The sequence below is a fragment of the Phocoena sinus genome, chromosome 16 (assembly GCF_008692025.1).
Source record: "Phocoena sinus isolate mPhoSin1 chromosome 16, mPhoSin1.pri, whole genome shotgun sequence".
NCBI lineage: Eukaryota > Metazoa > Chordata > Mammalia > Artiodactyla > Phocoenidae > Phocoena > Phocoena sinus.
In genome coordinates, this window is record NC_045778.1 from 52,601,105 (window position 1) to 52,621,949 (window position 20,845).

The window sequence follows — 20,845 nt, forward strand, 5'->3', positions numbered from 1 at the left end:
GTGCAGTTGTTAAAAAAAAACCCACAAACCTAAAGTAGATTTATTCTGCTAATGTGGACCAACTTCCAGTGTGATAAAGCAAGATGCAAATCAATGCATGTAATATGTTGCCACTTTATTTCAAAGGAAAATATATATGTATATGCTTGTGTTTGCATATTTTTATCTTTAGAGATTTGGTAAGCAGAAAGTGCATTGGAGGGAAGGAAATTTATTTTTCACTCTATACTGTTTTGTACTGTTTGAATATTTTAGAAAATCACATTCATATATTACCTTTAAAAACAAATACATTTTTTAGTTTTATATTTTAATTTAAAAAAAATTTTTGGCCGTGCTCTGCAGCTTGTGGTATCTTAGTTCCCCAACAAGGGATCGAACCCACACCCTCAGCAGTGAAAGTGCCAAGTTCTAACCAATGGACCACCAGGGAATTCCCTAAATACATTTTTAAAAAAAGATTAATTGAAGTAAAAAATGTTCTTGGTATTTTGGGCAATATATAAACGTTGGTATTTGGGCAAGAAGTACTTTTTGCTGTTTTGTCATGGAAATTTACTATTTTTATGTATTTTTAAATATCTATAATAGAAAGTAGAAACAATTAAAATTTGAGAATTGAGAAAATTTTTCAATTTCTTTTATTCTTGAAGTTTTAATGAGATGCTGTATATGGAAGCACAGAGTGGTAGTCTCAAAAAGTGATTTGGCAATTAAAGTAAAAAGATAAGGGTTGAGATTTTTGTATGTAGGCCTTCTGGAGAAATTTGTGAAGTTTGGTAGCTTTGGATAGCTTAGGTAGCCTTAGATAGCAATATCATAATGGAGAAACCAGTTTCAAGAGAGAAGGAAAGCAAGAAGTAGCATTTGCATTTATTGAGGGTCTATAAGGTGTCAGGAGGTGTATGTAAATTATCTTATTTAAGCATCAGTAACCCCATGAGTAGGTGGTGTTTTTCTCCGGTTTACAGATGAAGAAAGCCAAGTTCCAGAGTGATCAAGTACCTTTCTTGAAGTCCCACAGGTAGTAAGTGACAGAGCTGGAATTTGAATCTAGATCTGACTGACTCCAAGAAAATCATGTCTCTGCTATTCTACAGTGATACTTCTTCAGCAGAAGCATCTCTTCCTGCCTCTTAACATTCATTCTATATTGTAGCTATTTGGATGACCACTCTGCAGTATTTTCTTTGCTATCTTTCTGGTTGAGTAATGAATAGTTTTGGTAGAATCAAGTACTTCAATTTGCCACATTTTTGATGCCGGCTACATAAGAAAAATCTGACCTTATAATAGGATTTTTTCTCTTTATTTTTAAGTAAGAGTAAAAATAGAAAATATGAGAATAAATTTCTTTCCTATTATTTATGAATTTTTGTTCTTTTTTCCCCCCAGAACTTTATGAAATCTTCCTCTCAAGAGCAAAGGAACGGTGGAAAAGCTTCAGTGAAACAAATTCAGAGAATGATGTAGAAGGTGTGATTTTTTTGTTGTGGTTAATAAAAATTTCTCAAAATCCAGTTGCTGAGATACTAGTGTGATTTTTACAGTGTATCAGGAACTAGTAATTCTTCACATACATTATCTCCTTTACTGTTATAACCCTTTAAGTAGATGGTATTATACTGAATGATATAAGAGGAAACTGAGGCTCAGAGTATTTAACTTGGGAACAGTGAAGCTGTAATGTAAACCCAGGTTGTTGAACCCCAGAGTCCAGGATTTAATCACAACAGTAAGACTAATGGGATACAGTATTTTTAGGCCAACTCTTAACTTAAAGATAGATGATCTGCACACCTCACTTGTGACCTGTTGTCTCCCCTGACTCTCACTGACTTTCATTCACTCCCTAATGTATTATTTATAATTCTTATTGTGCCTTAACCTTTGTTCATTTAATTCACGCATAGACTTCATCTTTCCCTCCACTCTCATCAGGTTTTTTTCCTAATCATTTTGGCGAAAACAGGAACACTTTTTTTTCCTGTCATCATAGTTTATTAAATTTAGGTAAATTTATTTAAATATTTCTTGTCCTTGAATAATGGGGAGCTGTTTATCTGCCAGTCACTTTTCTTTCTACTTCATAGAAGGCAAATTTTTCTCTTCCCTATAAGTAAAACTCTAAAAATGAGCATGGTTTAGGGTAGAGAAATGGTGCATATCTCATAGTCGTTTTCTATGAGTATGTAAACAACTCTGTTAAATTCCTTGAATACTCTTTTTTCTAATTTAGAAAAGTGAACAGTATGGTGGGGAAAATTGACTAAACAAGGTTAGAAAGAAGATTTGATTGGCAGAAAGTTTCATGTAAGTATCATCCCAAGACCTGTTAGCTATGTCAGCTATTTGTGGGAAACTAAAAGTTCAAGGAAGAAGATGTAAGAAGTTTTAATTGGCAGGGCCTCAGCCTGAGTTTTAAACTCACTTTTATGAAATATTGGAAGCGTAGGAATTAAAATTATGAGCATTTACTTCAGAGACATTTTGTCATGATTAATAAATGGTAAAAGTTGTATTTTAGTAGAAATTAAATGTAAATGAAGAATTGTTTCAATCAGAAAAACTGTTCTGTTTAAATTACTGATTTCTTATTTCCTGTGTGTTTATAATTTGTAGTTTGTCATTAAACTTTTTTGGCCATTATCTTTTCAAATATTACTTCTGCCTCATCTTTCCTCTCCTTCTAGGACTTCAATTACATGTATCTTAGACCATTTAACAGTGTCCCATAAGTCTCTTATACTATTTATTAAAATTCTTTTTCTTTCTGCGCATCAGTTTAGATGATTTTTGTAATCAAGTTCATGAATCCTCTCTTCTTTTATATCCAGTCTATTAAATATATCCTATTTATCCAATATATATCTTTAATTTCAGAAATTACACTTTATAATTCTAGAATGTCTACCTGGTTCTTTTTATAGATTCTATTTTTCTGTGGAAATTATCTTTCCATCCCACACATTTCCTCACTCATTTTCTCTGTTTTCTTTAACATATTTATAGCAGTTAATATCCTTGTTTAATTCCATTCCTGGATCATCTGCAGGTCTGCTTCTATTGGCTGGTTTTTCCCTTGATTATACGTCATATTTTCCTGATTCTTTGCATATCTTAAAAGTTTAAATTGTATGTTAGTTATTATAAATAAAAAAGGTGTAAATTGAAGCTGGTGTTTACACAGAGGAATTGTGCTCTTTTCTGTTAGGCCATTGGGTTATCGCCTCAATTCAGTCAGTAACTGAGCTAGGTTGGGCAAGATTACAGCTTTAGATAGACTTAGTTAATCTTGGGTTTCAAATTTGTTGATAGGACGAACTGTCCTATTTTGACTACAGGCTCCCCTCTTCAATGAGACATTCTCCCAAGGGCCATGTGCTTATGAGTTATTTCATTATGTCTCTCCAGCCTGGCCTTCTGCACTACACTAGCACTCAGCAAAAGTCCCACAGGGTAAAACCAGATATACATTCAGGCTCCTCCAGATCCTTCCTGTCACATCAGTCTTATGTGGCCATGAAAAGCTCTTCTGGTTTCTCTTTCCCTAAGCAGAGTACCTTTGTCTATGGAGGCTCAATCCTGAGCCCATTCTGAGACTTGGCAGATGCCCCTAGAAAGAAAAATGGCCACTGGTATCCACTCACCTAGGAAAGGGAAGGCTCTTCTTTCTGGGATTTAAATCCTTTAGACTGCTTTCCTGGCCCTCAGCAGTGAGAACATGGAGTCCTAACCACTGGACCGCCCGGGAAGTCCCTCTTATGCCTTTTTTAAAACAAGTGGTATTTGAAATTCATTCTTTTTCCTAGTTGTTATTGTGGCAGCAGTAGCCTACCCCTACCTTCTGTGAAACCCAGAAGCAGAAATCTTGCACCATAAAACTTTCTGATAAGTGTATAGATACTTTCTTCATATTAGAGGCTCTAAGTTCCAGTAAAAGCTATATGGCATTTCTTTAAATTTCTTAATTTTTCAGCTTTTAACTTTCCTTAAGTAACATATATGCTGTGTGATCATTCTGTGTTGGTAAGATTGAACTTGGTATAGTCAAGTAATCATTTCAATTTTATCTAACTGGCAAATGCAGGTGTATCTGTTGCTGATCGGGAGGCCAGTCTGGAATTAATTAAGTTGGACATATCCCGTACATTCCCATCTCTCTACATCTTTCAGAAGGTAAGGGTTTCTAACCAGCTTGTAACAACTAATTTTTTTTTAATCCAAGGGAACAAATTCTCTAAATGCATAACTCTTATTTTTTAAAAGGCAAAACTGTAAAAATTGTAGACCTTTATATAAAAAATGTAAAACTAGTAGGAAAAGAGTAAAGGCATTTCTGTTATTTTATTCCACTGTTTGAATGCATTGCAGTTGACATAGCACATAAAGGTACTTGATGAGTTTTCACTGAAGTTAATTTCTTTGTTTCACTTTCTATTCTGTAAAATATTTAAATTTTAACATTTTTGCCTAGTATATTGTTAAGATATAAAGAAGTTTGTTCCAAAACTTTAAAATTTTTCATAATTATAATACTATTGAAATAGGAAGAAACAGTTTATTTTTTGTGCAGAGGCTGTTATGAAGTTGTTTATATTTTATGAGGAGAGAAATGATTATATTTTATATGTCTATATGACTCAAGTCTTTATTCATGGAATTCTTCTATCTTTATATTGATAAAATGAGATTAAAAATTTTACCATTAAGATTAAAATTATTAATAAACTTAATTTCGTGTAGCTTGATGGTTTTCTCTTGCTGAAACTGTATTATAGCAAATGAAAGAATCTATTTTCATTATAATTTTATTGTACCAAATTTAGACATCTTTAAAATTGCACACAAACTGCATAGCTTGTATCCATCCATCAAGTGAGTTTATGTGGCTTTTTTGGTTTTCCATAATTAAATATTTTTTATTCATACTTTAGAAAACATCTTTGCGGAGTGATAAAGTATACTGACTAAAACTAGTCATTTAGGAAATGTAAAGTTTATTAACATGTTTTTTGAGAATTAACTTAGATACAGTTATTTGTATAGCTTGACATTTCATTTTTCTCTCCTCTAAGGGTGGCCCATATCATGATGTCTTACATAGTATATTAGGGGCATATACATGTTACAGACCTGATGTTGGTTATGTAAGTATTTGTTTCAGTCTGCTTTTTGAATATAAACATTTTATCTCTCTTATCTCATATCTTATGTTGTATTAGCTCCCAAATGTCTGTATCTTTATGTTTTTTTTTCTTGGTCATATTAACTTACCCGGAGAGGAATCGTCCCATCTCCTACCAGAGGCTTATGAGACTGATAGCCAGCTTTCTCGGAGAGCAGCTGGGGATTTTACCATTCAATTTGTAAACTTTTATTTATTGTTCCTGCTGTGGTGCCTTCTCCCCTTCTCCCTAACTCTCCTTTTCCTGACTGTCCCTTCAGAGATAAACCTCCTATGTTCTGCAAGGTTGAGGGAAAGGTAGATGGATACCTGTCCATACAGGATAGAGGAGGGGATTTGCTCCTTTCACAGATTTTCAACCAATCCTAGTTTTAGCCCTACCTTTCAATTTTAGAGGAACCTGATAACTTCACTTCCTGAGCTTTCCAGATTTTGTTGGCTGAATTGGCTTGCTGCTTATTGGCTTCCTCCTCTGCACATATTTTAGTTTCAACATTCTCCATTTAGTTAAATTAAAATTTCTAAAATGCTGTTGACATCTTTTATCTACTGTTTATATTATTTTCCATTCTTTTCATCCTCCTAAGTTAATACTTATCTTTTTATTTACTGTTATTTTAGTTGGATTTGGGAGGGAACAAAGAAAACTGTATGTTCAATTTGTCATGTTTAACTAGAGATCATTAAACCTTCATCTTCTTGCCTTTGTCTTAAAATAGAAGAATTTTAGAGATCTCACAATAGGGTGGCTGTGTGGTACAATTTATCCTATTTTGTTGCATGTTCATTTGTATATTTGTTTATTGATCCACTTAACAAATATTTATTGTGTGCTTATTGCTATATGCCAGGCTTTGTTCTAGGCATTTTGTTCACCTTAGTGAACAAAAGAAAGATTCTTCCCCCTTTTTTTTTTTTTTTTTTTTTTTTTTGCGGTACGCGGGCCTCTCAGTGTTGTGGCCTCTCCCGTTGCGGAGCACAGGCTCTGGATGTGCAGGCTCAGAGGCCATGGCTCACGGGCCCAGCCGTTCCGCGGCATGTGGAATCTTCCCGGACCAGGGCACATACCTGTGTCCCCTGCATCGGCAGGCGGACTCTCAACCACCACGCCACCAGGGAAGCCCCCTTTTTGATGCTTATAATTTAGAAGGAGGAGACAGACAATAAATAACAACAAATAAGTAAATCATATGTTATATTAAAAGGTGATAAGTGCTATGGAAAAAGTATGGCAGGGGTTGAGGGAAAGTGAAGGTTTGGGAATGGAACAGCTTGTAGTATTAAAGGATATGTCCTTATGAAGGAAGTAAAATTTGAACAAAGAATCCCTCTTGCTCATGTGTTCTGTAATAGAACTGTAAAGACATTATGTAACCCCTTCACATTTTAAAGTTGACATTCATTTAAATTTTTTCATTATAAGTTTAATTGTAAAGGATTTAATTTTTAGCACTTGTTAAATATTGATATTTTAAAATAAAACTCATACTTCTTTTAAAAAGTGTAGCCAGTAGAATTTTAACACCATAATGAGTTTATATATGTCATCATCCATTTAAAGAAAAATATATGAACGAGTTCTTCGTTAATACTCTACAGAATACACAGATTTATTGGCTCATTGGATTTATGTAAAATGACCACCTTAGAACCTAATTGGTGATGGCAAGCCTCACTGGCAAGCCAGTCAGTCAAATCAGACTTGTTTTATAATATGTGATAAGAGTAGTATAAACTATATTGGAATACATATTTCATGATGTGGTTTGATAAAATAGGTTTTTAACTGCATTAATGGATAATACATAATCTATAAATAAATCACACAGAAGTTTTATCTGTGGAATTTCTTCAGTATATATTGTAAAAATTTGGTAATGGTTCACATTCCAGTTATATTTAAAATAACCAAGGACACCAATCTGTATTGCTCTTTTATTCTCCTGGTCTCTCTGTGTAAGTCTGTTATACAAATCTCTACCAGAAGTGCTCTGTAAACTGTTTTTTTAATGAAAGAATGAATATTTTTACAACAGCAGTTCCCAATTACTTATCTGCTAAAAAATGTGCAATAGCTGCTCGTAACTCATAAGCAAACATCTGTATAGCTTAGCCTTTTACTGAAGACCTTTCATAATTTGTAAATGCATCCTACTTTTTCTAATTTTTCCCATTAATCCCATTGTAAATCGTTTGTTCCAACTGTGCTGGCCCTCTTTGTCTCTGCTGACGTGTCTTTTCCATCTTAGAATGGTTTTTCCTCATTTTTCCAGCTGCTCTTCCGGGAATCCAGCCTCACTATCCTAACCCCCACAGCCTCTTCTTTCTTGGAATTTCAGCGGCACTTCTCATAGATCTCTTTACTTCTAGTTCTTCACTTTCTACCGCAGACAGATGTGTTATAACAATGGAGACAGTCACCTAATTTTCATTAAATTTTGTGAGTTTTATACTCTGAAATACTTCAAACTGAGAGAAAATGAAAACTAGGTAGAATACTGAGATAGACTTTTGTAGCAAGTAAAAGCTGATACTTTTTTCTTTTTTCCAAAATTTTCCCTAATACTTTTTAAACCACATGAGCAAGAAAGAAAAGTAAAATTCAGGGAGATTTCATAATTTTTAATGGTTCTCTATATTTACCTTTGTTGGAAAATAAAAAGAAATTTAAAAACTTGGTTAATTCTACTTTGTAATGTCACTTTGTAATTTTTCAGGAATACAATAAAATAAACTGTATAGAATTATTATTGTAAGCACATTTTGATTAATTTCTTTTCCCTTTGAAGGTCCAAGGGATGTCCTTCATAGCAGCAGTTCTCATTCTCAACTTGGAAGAGGCAGATGCCTTCATTGCATTTGCAAATCTCCTGAATAAGCCATGCCAGTTAGCGTTTTTTCGTGTGGATCACAGCATGGTATGGACATTTGGAATGAATTGTGTTTTTCTTTGACAGTTTCTATAGTCTGAATGCCCTTTTAGAGTGAAAAACAGTAATTAGAAGACTAAGATAATCTGATCTAAAATAAGCTTTTCATTGAATTATTATAGTTTTATGAATGCTTGATGAAAAGACTCAGAGATGTTAAGCCAGATTTTCTATTACTATTAAGGATTTATTTTCTCTATTTCTAGAGTGTACTCTTAAATAATTTTGTTGAAATTTCTGTCTTTAGATGTTGAGATATTTTGCAACGTTTGAAGTATTTTTTGAAGAAAATCTCTCCAAGCTGTTTCTTCATTTCAAATCTTACAGTCTTACACCAGACATATACTTGATAGACTGGTAAGTCATAACATATGTAAAATATAACTATTAAAAGGAAACAAAGTGTAACTTTTTGCCTAGAGTAAATTTCATGCACAGTACCATACATGTAAAAAGCTCTTCGCTTACATGTAGAGAAACTCACATATTTTTGTGGAGGGGCATGTGATTAAGAGCATGGACTCTGGGTTGAAATCAGAATCCCTCAGTTTGTGTTTCAGTTTCCTAACTATAAAATGGGAATAATAATATCTATATCTTGAGTTGTAGTGAGAGTGTTTTGCATGGATTATCTCATTCAATGCCTGGTACATAGTAAGCTCTCAGAAAGAGTTACTTGCTGTTCCTTTTATATTCTTAACACCAAGGGCTTATGATAGTTATGATAGTGTTTCTTTATCGAGGGCTTTGTTTTTTTCCAAGGCCGTATCCAGCTTTCTGACCGAGTAATGATGCCTTATTTAGGTGCTAATGTCTTTTTTCAACTTTACAATTCTAGCTCTTCTGTTTTAACTTGGAAATTTTGCCTAGGACTCTGGTGAGCAGTAAAATCGATTATAGAGAGGGTGGGTGAACTTTGCCCAAGAGATGGAGCAGTTGATCGTAAGATAGACTGTTAGGAGTACATGTGAAATATTTAAACCTTAAATCCTAATCATGAAACATCAGTGGGTTTCACATAAATGATATTGTTTTAGTATGGAAAAATAAATTAATAATGGCATTGATCAAGTATCTTTCCAGTTGTTTGAGGTTTCTTTTATTTAGGCTTTAAAAAAAACCTAAGTTATTTTTCAGTGTATTCTCTTCCATTCCCATTAGGAACATTAGAATTCTGTTGAGTAGGACCCAAGATCATGGGGAGAGGGTTTTATAATATGAGACCCAAGGGACCAAGATCAAATATGTAAATCTGTAAAAGAAGGGGGGTAAAAACTCCTCAACTGTCCCTCTTAAGGACTGTGAACATGAGGCAAAGCAGAATCACAATTGATAAAGGGAGCAGGATGGAATTAATACTGATTGAGTACTGTATACTAGAAACTCCCTAGGCAGTACTGGTACCCTTTCTCATTTTGAACAGTGAATTAGTATTCTCTGTAATACCAAGAGTATGTTTTTTGTTATGCAATTAAATGTGTTTATAACTTAAGAAGTAGACACGGATTTTTGTTTCACTGCCTCTGTTGAGCTTATAACATATGAATCCCAGGATCAGTGGTGCAAGAAAAAAGAGGAATAAATGAGTGGCAGTGCTAAAAGGAATTTTTTTCACTTTTTAATGGGAGAGCCTTTAGTTTCCTTGTTCACGCACGTTTCATCAGCAGTACCTCAGATAAACACAGTCTGTGTAAAAATGTGTACCTTCTTTGCCAAGGCAACATCAAGAGAAGTTCTCTAGCACCTACTCTCCCTACTTCCTCAACCAGAGTGCTACCCCAGAGTACCACTGGATAAAGACTTACATGATCAAACATTATCAGAAAGGATGTGAAAAACCATTTTGGTGATTCTATTGGAGGGTATACATGCTCCAAAAGAAGTAGTAAGTAAAATTCGGTGAAGGGAAAACAAAACAGTGGATGTTTGTGGAAAGAGAAAAGAGGAAAGTCAGACTTTGTGGTTTTGTATTTAGGTTACTAAAAGATGGTACTTGGTATCCTCATACAGTAGTATGAAGTAACTTGTATTGAGCATTTCTTATGTGCCTGGCACTATTCTAAATACTTTACATTTATTAACTCCTTTAACTTTCAAAACAATTCTGAGAGTTAGGTAATTTTATTTTGTTTACTAATGAGGAAACTGAGGCACAGCAAGGATGAGTATCTTACTCAAGGTAACACAACCAATAAGTTGCAAATCTAAGATTCAAACTCAGGTATTCTGATTTTAGAGCCCATAACCTTAACCATGAGGTTATTCTGCCACTCTAGTTTGTATTAGGCCATATCTCGACGTAAGGTTGTAAATTCACATACTTTTGTTATTTATTACTTCATTTCCAACTACTCACGTTCTTTGAGCGAAGGAGCCATATCTTATTTGCCTTTTTCACCCTAATTAAGCACTGTTCTTTTTATATAGAGATACTTAATGAGTGAATGAATAAATGAATGAAAAATTCCAATGACTTTTTTCCCCTAATTTTAGGATCTTCACACTATATAGCAAATCACTACCACTTGATCTGGCCTGTCGAGTCTGGGATGTATTTTGCAGAGATGGGGAGGAATTTTTATTTAGGACTGGATTAGGAATCCTCCGACTATATGAAGATATTCTCCTACAGATGGACTTTATTCATATAGCACAGTTTCTAACTAAATTGCCAGAAGATATCACATCAGAAAAGCTGTTCACCTGTATTGCAGCCATCCAGATGCAGAATAGTACCAAAAAATGGACTCAGGTAGAGTGACATTTTCCTACTTGTAATAGATGTATAAAAGCAGTTTATTTCTTGTAAAAACAAAAAGTCATGTATTTCTCAAATATTAGTGCTTAAATTTTTTAAAAACTTACAAAAATAATTTTTGATTTTGAAAAAAAAAACGAATTGCTCTGCTTTCACCTCTCCAGACTATGGCTTTATTTTTATGTAAGTCCAGTAATATTTTATGAGTTTAGTGAAGTACAGCCTACAATAGTCATGTATTTGCCAGGGCAATTGTATAATTACCTTGGTATTTCAGATAGACAACAGTTGTTTTAAACACCTGATGTGTACTAAAGGTTTGCAATAGAAAGAATGTAATGTATGATCCTGACTTTTTAGATGCTTAATCTTGTTAGGGAAGCAAATATATTGGCAGTCGAAAGTTAAATGACATAAAAAATAGTGTTAACACTTGCTCCATGAATGATAGCCAGTAGGCATTATAAGCTCTCAAGTTTTATTGCTTATGAAAATGAAAATATAAGAATATTGGTCCAGAGGATGTTTTGTTACTTAACAGTAATTTTATAATATTTGGCAAGTGATGAAAACTGGAATCTAACTATATATCATAAAATTGGGTTGAAACAAACGAGGATTTGAGAATGGCAGTCTTTCAGGGGACAGAGTTATGTATACTAAAGCTGTTTCATGTTAATAAACTATAGTTTTTAAAATCTCTTTAATCTGCGTGGTAGTTATTTTGAGGATTAATGTTTACTTTATATAATTTCCAGGTCTTTGCATCTGTGATGAAGGATATTAAAGAAGGAGACAAGAATAATAGTCCAGCTCTGAAAAGCTAATCTTCAAAATTAACAGACTAATTGCAATATTAAAAAAATGTTTTTGATAAAAGTATTTTGTTTCCTATGTAAACAGCATGGAAGAAAATGTTGAAGAAAGCTAAGAATCAAGACTTGGAAAACCGATGATTTTGAATTCCATGGCTGAAGTAAATGAGTACCTATTGACAGTATTAATAAAAATGTATTTTATAGGGAGAGCCATTTTACAAAGAAAAAAGTTTAAATGGCTAGTTCATGCTCCGTAATTTGGAGTGAACAGTTTAATGCAATAAATTTTTTTAACACCTTTGGAGACAGTTCAAATTTTTACATCTTTTCTTTTTTAACAATTAGCATAAAGGAGGAGCATAACAATTAGCACTTTGGAGGTCAGAACAGGATTGTTAAATACTACTTTAACTTCCAAAATACTATTTGAAATAAACACCTTAGTACAGATATTATCTCCAGTTCCACACATTTGAAGATATTATAGACCAAGAATAAGCAACGTTGATTGTAAATTATTTACGTCACTGAAGTTGTTTATCTTCACTCACAGGTTGGGGCAAATTGAGGTTATCTGGGAACTAGAAATATTGGTAGGAGATTGTTTAGCATTTGTGTAGGTGTTTTTCCACAGTACCATGTCTATTTGTTTTTGAAAGGAAATTGTTTCATTTCCTCAAGGAATTCCTATCACTCAGAGCATTTTCGCCTCTCTGTTTCTAGTCTAAGAAATTGTTCATCTAGTAATTTAAGAAAGCTGACTGGTAGAAGAAATTTCTTTGCACTTTAATGGACTGAAGGCTTTTTGGGGGGAGTAAGTCCATAAATATAAATGAGGTTTTTCACTGGTTAAGAGTAAAAAGTCATGAATTTTGAGAGTTCTTAATTAGAATGCTACTTGGCAAGACTTTAAATTTGTTAGTTAAAATTCTTTCACTGTAGGAACAAAATCTGTTAATTCCAGTTTGAAATTGGAAATCTTAATATGTAGCCAAGTCCATGACTTGTAAAACACTGTGTATAATTTTCTAATCAAAGGAAATAACAGTAAAAGGTAAAATTAATTTTTTTCTAATGAGTAACTTTGATGATATTAGGATAAAGGAATGATTAATTATCAGTAAATTGACATTAAATTTATTATAATATGTTTAATTCTTAAACCTAAAATAAATCACTTGACTATCATGAGTGATATCTATATAAAATGGTATTTGGTTAATAATTAGATTTATAGTGTGCTTTTATGTTGCAATTTTGTTTGAAACAACACTTAAGCACACTATTTCTGTTAATGGTATATAGTCTTCAAACTAACGAGCCTGAGAACCTTGTTAGTGTAGCACCTGCCTCTTTAGGAGTATGGGACCAGACGGTACCTATGTATTTTTACCCCATGGGTCATTCTAGCCTAGGGACCACTAATGGAACCCTCAGAAGTTAACTCCTCTCCTAGGAGCTTGCTTAGTGGAAACTAGTAGTGTAGTAAAATATTGAGGGAGTACCCAGGGTCTTAATAGGTTTTAGAATGACATTTTAACTCTGGTAACTACTTCCTTGGTATTGGTGGCCCTGATAGAGGGAATGTAACCCCTGGCAGTAATCTCATTGAGGTTATACTCCCTGCCTAAACTTAATCTTACTTTTGTGTATTTGTTTCCAGAGTTGGACCTAAGTTACTGTATTTCTTTTTCTCATTTTTATTATTGTACAGTTTCTTTACCTTTCAAATATAAATGTGTATATAAAATGTAAATACAAGGAATTTATTAAAAACCACTATTAACAGTTACTGTGTAAATAAAACTCGTAAGCAGAGTAATTACTTGAAATGAGTCTTCATTATTTTGGGGATATTTAACTATATGTGGAGATAAAAAGGGGATAAACTTTTTTGCCAAATTTCTCTTCCTGGGATGCACTGGGCCTTTAGCCTCTTGAGACTGACAGTACTGGCAGCTAAAATATTTTTACTGTCTTTTCCCTTGAACCTCTTATACATGCAGTATGGAGTTACTCATTATTCACATGGTCAGTTGTATGACAGTTTTTTTGGTTAAAGTATATCTTCAATTAAAAAATAACTTTCCTAAAAGCCTCAAGATAATGTGAAATTTAATATGGTGTTGTATTTGTTTGTCTATTTAATCAGTATTTCTCACTTCATTGTCCTTTTAGCACAGGTCTACATTGTATTATTTAAATGCTACTGGAAGACTCCAGCAACTAGCATAGTTTTCTAAAGTCAGAGAACATAGTCATAGTTTTTGTTGATTTCTTTTGCAGTGATAACCTTCATATAATGTTGTTGGTTTGAGTAAATACATATATTTTTTTTTTTTTTTTTGCGGTACGCGGGCCTCTCACTGTTGTGGCCTCTCCTGTTGCGGAGCACAGGCTCCGGACGCGCAGGCTCAGCGGCCATGGCTCACAGGCCCAGTCGCTCCGCGGCATGTGGGATCTTCCCAGACTGGGGCACGCACCCACGTCCCCTGCATTGGCAGGCAGATCTCAACCACTGTGCCACCAGGGAAGCTCCATATATTTTTTTTTAATTGAAGTATAGTTGATTTACAATGTTTGTTAGTTTCTGGTGTACAGCAAGGTGATTCAATTCAGCTATACATACATATATATATATTTTTCATATTCTTTTCCATTATGGCTTGTTACAAGATACTGAATATAGTTCCCTGTGCTATACAGCAGGTCCTTGTTGTTTATCTGTTTTATATATAGTTTATATCTGCTAATCCCAAACTCCTAATTTATTCCCACCCACCACCCCCTGGCTTTTCCTCTTTGGTAACCACAAGTCTGTTCTCTATGTCTGTGAGTCTGTTTCTGTTTTGTAAATAAGTTCATTTGTGTCATATTTTAGATTCCACATATAAGTGGTATCATATAGTATTTGTCTTTCTCCTTCTGACTTACTTCACTTAGTATAATTTCTAGGTCCATCCATGTTGCTGCAAATGGCATTATTTCATTCTTTTTTATGTCTGAGTAGTATGCCACTGTGTATATATACCACATCTTTATCCACTCACATGTTGATGGACATTTAGGTTGCTTCCATGTCTTGGCTATTGTGAACAGTGCTGCTATGAACATTGAGGTGCATGTATCTTTTCAAATTAGAGTTTTCTCCAGATCTGTGTCCAGGAGTGGGATTGCTGGATCATGTGGTAACTCTTTTTAGTTTTTTAAGGAACCTCCATACTGTTCTCCATAGTGGCTGTACCAATTTACATTCCCACCAACAGTGTAGGAGGGTTCCCTTTTCTCCACACCCTCTCCAGCCTTTATAATTTGTAGACTTTTTTTTTTTTTTTGGCCACACCGTGTGGCATGTGGGATCTTAGTTCCCCAACCAGGGATCGAACCCGTTTCCCCTGCAGTGGAAGTGCAGATTCTTAACCACGGGACTGCCAGGGAAGTCCCCTATTTGTAGACTTTTTGATGATGATGGCCATTCTGACTGGTGTGACGTGATACCTCATTGTAGTTTTGATTTGCATTTCTCTGATCATTAGTGATGTTGAGCATCTTTTCATGTGCCTTTTGGCCATCTGTATGTCTTCTTTGGAGAAATGTCTCTTTAGATCTTCTGCCCATTTTTTGGTTTGGTTGCTTGTTTTTTTGTTATTGAGTTGTATGAGATGTTTGTATATTTTGGAAATTAAGCCCTTGTAGGTCGAATCATTTGCAAATATCTTCTCCCGGTCTGTAGGTTGTCTTTTTCTTTTGGTAATGGTTTCCTTTGCTGTGCTAAAGCTTATAAGTTTTGATTAGGTCCCATTTGTTTATTTTTGCTTTTATTTCTAGTGCCTTGGGAGACCTAAGAAAACATTGGTACCATTTATGTCAGAGAATGTTTTGCCTATGTTCTTTTCTAGGAGTTTTATGGTATCATGTCTTATATTTAAGTATTCAAGCTATTTTGAGTTTATTTTTGTGTATGGTGTGAGGGTGTGTTCTAACTTCATTGATTTGCATACAGCTGTCCAATTTTCCCAATGCCACTTGTTGAAGAAGAGGCTGTCTTTTCTCCATCGTATATTCTTGCTTCCTTTGTCAAAGATTAATTGACCATAGTTGTATGGGTTTATTTCTGGGCTCTCTATTCTGTTCCATTGATCCATGTGTATGTTTTTGTGCCAATACCATGCTGTTTTGATTACTGTAGCTTAGTAGTATTGTCTGAAGTCTGGGACTTTGCCTGCAGCTTTGCTCTTTTTCCTCAGGATTGCTTTGGCAATTCTGTGTCTTTTATGGTTCCATATAAATTTTAGGATTATTCTCAGTCTGTGAAAAATGTCATGGGTAATTTGATAGGGATCTCATTAAAACTGTAGATTGCTTTGGGTAGTATGGCGATTTTAACCATATGAATTCTTCCAATCCAAGAGCATGGGATATCTTTCCATTTCTTTGATCATCTTCAGTTTCCTTTATCAATGTTTTATAGTTCTCAGCATATGTCTTTTACCTCCTTGGTCAGGTTTATTCCTAAGTATTTTATTTTATTTATTTAATGAGATTTTAAAAGGGATTTTTTTGTTTACTTTTCCCTTTCTGATATTTCATTGTTACTGTAAAGAAAGGCAACAGATTTGGTTTGAGTATATATATATTTTTTGAGTATATTTTTTGACTCTACAAAAGTTAGGTAGCATTGGCAAAAGGGCATTGAGATTTTCAAAGCCTCTGACTTTAGGATAACAGCTTTCATTGTAGCTTAGGAACTAAGGCTATTTTTATCTAGAACAGTCAGCTTTTTAGAGTATACATTGTTGGAGGGTATAATACTAAAGCATATAATCATGGAATAATTTGTCTTAAAATGCCATATGGTTTACTATGATTTTTCATTTCCTATTTTTGTTTGGATAAGGTAAAATTATTTTGTATTTCATGAGCATATTCAGACAGCAGAGATTGGTATAAAAGGCAAAAATCATGTGAGGTAGCAATGGAAAATCAGATTTTAATTTGCCATGATTGTTTTATAGTTTATCTGACATATATAGTGTGAGAAAACAAGGTCTTACCTCTGGGGGGGAAAGTGATTTTTGTATTGAATTCATATTATTTTGATTTTGTCGAAGCGTGTCCAAAATATGAATTTCCAAATGTAGTGTCAGGGAGGAAGAAATTTTCCTCTACCCTTCTAAGTTTTTCTGGCAGGTTTAAGAATTAAATTGACATGAGAGAAAAAAAAAAAAATTGACGTGAGACACATTAACAGATTAACAGGAGAAGACAAGAGTTTAATAACATGTATTGTGGGAGAGAACCAGGAAAACTGAGTAACTCACCAAAATGACTGAAACCCTCACCTTAAATACTGTCTTCAGCTGAAAACAAAAGGGGATGTGGGGGGTAGTGATTTGAGACTCCAAAGGGGGAGGCAATGCATGTGGAGATGAAAAGCAAATGTTTGGTACACAGATGTTTGCTGGGCCTTGCAGTACACTGAGTGGACTCTGATCTCTAGGCCCTGCCGAGTGTTCCCCACCTCACCTAGTCCATATTCTTAGCTCTATTCCAGAACAGGCCCTCTGTCAAAATTCTTTTTGGCAGTAAAGGGGTCAGTAACAAGAAAAGCTTCCTGAGTCTTCTGTTTCTTAAAAATAATCAGGCTAAATTAATCCTCATGCCAAAGAGACACATTTTGGGGTGACAAATTTTGCTTCCCTACAGTGGTAAGACCATTAATTTGGACTTCACTGTTTTACAACATGTAAAAATGAAAAATAATTTTTTAAAAGATTTAAAAATAATTTTTTTTTTATTTCGGGGAAATTAGCCACTTCAGAGAGAGAAGATAGCCTTGCCCTTTAAAAATATTGTTTGCTAGAAATGCAAATCAAAACTACAATGAGGTGTGAATGGCCATCATCAAAAAGTCTACAAATATTAAATACTGGAGAAGGTGTGGAGAAGAGGGAACCCTCCTACACTGTTGATGGGAATGTAAATTGATATAACTGCTATGGAGAACAGTATGGAGGTTCCTTAAAAAACTAAAAATAGAATTACCATGTGATCCAGCAATCCCACTCCTGGGCATATATTCAGAAAAGATGAAAACTTCAATTTGAAAAGATACATGCACTCCAATGTTCATAGCAGCACTATTTACAATGGCCAAGACATGGAAGCAACCTAAATGTCCATCGACAGATGAATGGATAAAGAAGATGTGGAATATGTATACAATGGAATATTACTCAGCCATAAAAAAGAATGAAATAATGCCATTTGTAGCAACATGGATGGACCTAGAGATTATCATACTAAGTGAAATAAATCAGAAGGAGAAAGACAAATACATATAATATCACTTATATGTGGAATCTAAAAAAAGTGATACAAATTAACTTATTTACAAAACAGAAATAGACTCACAGACATAGAAAACAGACTTATGGTTACCAAAGGGGGAAGGGAGGAGGATAAATTAGGAGTTTGGGATTAACAGATATATACTACTATACGTAAAATGGATAAACAACAAGGACCTACTGTATAGCATGGGGAACTATAGTGAATATCTTTTAATAATCTATAATGGAAAAGAATCTGAAAAAGAATATATATATACATATATATATATAACTGAATCATTTTGTTGTACATCTGAAACTAACACAAGACTGTACATCAACTATGCTTCAATAAAAAACATTGCTTATTTACTAAGAGTGTAATTGCAGAAGTGAGCTACTTTGTACTTTGAATGAATGCAGGAACACTCGGTAAGCCCTGATTATGTGCCAAGCACTGCCTCAATATTTTGATAGGCTACATAAAGTTACAAGGCTTGGGAAGTTAGCAAAACTGCATTTCTTTATAAACATTCTACTATTCATATTGATCTCTTGGTTCCAATTGAGGTTTTATTTTGTACATTTTATTATGTGAGTTGGGTTTATTTTCTAAAATACTCCAAGAAGGAAATTTGACTTTACGAAAATTGCATTGCGGGCTTCCCTGGTGGCACAGTGGTTAGGAATCCGCCTGCCAATGCAGGGGACACAGGTTGGAGCCCTGGTCTGGGAAGATCCCACATGCCACAGAGCAACTAAGCCCGTGTGCCACAACTACTGAGCCTGTGCTCTAGAGCCTGCGAGCCACAACTACTGAGCCCATGTGCCACAACTACCGAAGCCCGCACGCCTAGAGCCCGTGCTCCGCAACAAGAGAAGCCACCGCAATGAGAAGCCCGCGCACCACAACGAAGAGTAGCCCCCGCTCGCCGCAACTAGAGAAAGCCCACGTGCTCAACGAAGACCCAACGCAGCCAAAATTAATAAATAAATTTTTAAAGTGCTTCATTTTTTGAACGTTTAAGTAAACAGTACTTCCATTATTTTATTTAAGGTAAAAATGACATGTACTATTGCAATATATTTGAAAAAATCATTTTTGTAATAAAAGTGTAAATGATTAATATAGACGTGAAGGAGTATATAAAATTGATAACAATGGGGTATATACGTTTGTTCTCGTTTTTCATCTTCATGTACAACACTATACAAAATGGTATAAAAGCAGAAAGTGAAGCCTCAAATGTTTTTGGTCTAAGCAGTATTGATAATCAATATTGTAAGTACATGATGTATTCTGATTATCAAATAAATCCCAAGGCTTTTAATTTTAGCTTCTATATTCTTAAAAAACTTTGAAAGGGAAGTATTAACTTGATTAAAACTTTTGTAGATTGTAAAATGCTTTGAATGCCTGTGTTTGGGCTTTAAAGTGTGAAAATAAATTGGAAAGTGTTTGAATGATAGGGTTTGTTTTATTCTTAATTTATACCAAGTGATTTTAAATAAATTGTGTATGCAGTAAATTTGTCATAACTTAGTGGTAATAGTTCTGATTTGATTTTTAAAGCCACTTACGTGAGCCGTTGAAAAAGTAAACAATTCTCATCACACTTTTAATTAGACTGCATGTTTTATGATCTTTTAAACATGTGAATCAAATCCTATTATTCCTTAGTCAGGACCCTCTAGTGACATTCCTCATAATAAAAATCCAAATTTTTATTACAAGTTCCTATTTATTCTAGTCTCTATCTCTACAATTTCAACTGCCACTCAACCTTACTAACTTCACTGTGGATCTAATTTCTCAATCTCCCGATTTCCTATCTACCTAAGGGCTTTTACTCTTACTTTTCCTTTGGAAATATTCTTTGCCTAAGTCTTCATATGGTTTATATTATCTTCTCATTTAGGTCTCTACTTAATGTCTGTTTACTCAGAGTCAGACTGTTCTCTACCCATCCTCTGTCAGTATCATGACCTTACCGTACTTCATATTTCTTTACAGTTATCTATTACTTACCACTAGCTAACATTATTTTATGTAGTTGTCTATTGTTTCCACTACAATGTAAACTCTGAGTTCAGAAAGATTGTCTTGTCTTTTATTACCTCCAAATTGCTAGTGCCCAAAATAGCGCTTGGCACTACACATGATAGATATGGATGAACAGATTGTTTTTATTTTGGACCATTCCTAGTGAACTTACCTTTCATTTAAAATATTTTTATTAGCTTATACAATTAGAAACTCAGATCATTTCTGGTTCACTCAGAAGTTCAACACTTAGAGATTGGCTAGAGGAGAATGAACTAGTAGACGTCAGAAATAGGAATATCAGGAGAGTGTGGGGGTCAGAAAAAACAAGGGCCAAATGTGTTTCCATAAAGAAGTGATCAATAGTGTCAGGTGTCAATGAGGTTGAGATGACTGAGAGATGTCCATTAAATTTGACCATGCATAATCATTGATTTCCTTTGTTACTTTGGTGTGTGTTCAAGTATTTAAGTACTAATGAAAAATATTCAGTAGAGGTTTAAGAAATAAAGAGTAAATGGGGTAATGTATAATCTAAGGTTCCTGAATAGGCTGCAGGGAGATGGATCCAGAGCATATCATGAGAGAAAGTGGAAAAGGTGTCAGATGCAGGTAGGTTTGTAAGTTTGGTGTTGGGAATCTGGAAGGGGAGTTCTGTCTCGTAGCCATTGTTTACTTTGTGAGGTAGGCAGGAAGTGGGGCCATATAAGCAAGAGGGAGCAGTGGTTTTGTTTTTTGACTGTTTTGTTTCACTTCTTTGATTGGGTGGATGGTG

General features: G+C 34.3%; 1 protein-coding gene across 2 annotated transcripts in view; it reads left to right on the top strand.

Annotated features, from left to right (window-relative positions):
• TBC1D12 (TBC1 domain family member 12) overlaps positions 1 to 13,526 on the top strand; it is a 94,495-nt gene extending 80,969 nt beyond the window's left edge. For both annotated transcript variants that reach the window (XM_032607446.1, XM_032607447.1), the window contains 7 exons: positions 1,396 to 1,476; positions 4,091 to 4,179; positions 5,079 to 5,150; positions 7,978 to 8,106; positions 8,366 to 8,475; positions 10,612 to 10,870; positions 11,635 to 13,526. In XM_032607446.1, coding sequence (XP_032463337.1) covers positions 1,396 to 1,476; positions 4,091 to 4,179; positions 5,079 to 5,150; positions 7,978 to 8,106; positions 8,366 to 8,475; positions 10,612 to 10,870; positions 11,635 to 11,703 — 809 coding nt within the window. In that variant the 3' untranslated portion in view covers positions 11,704 to 13,526. The remainder of the gene's footprint in view (positions 1 to 1,395; positions 1,477 to 4,090; positions 4,180 to 5,078; positions 5,151 to 7,977; positions 8,107 to 8,365; positions 8,476 to 10,611; positions 10,871 to 11,634) is intronic.
• The last annotated feature ends 7,319 nt before the right edge of the window (positions 13,527 to 20,845 follow it).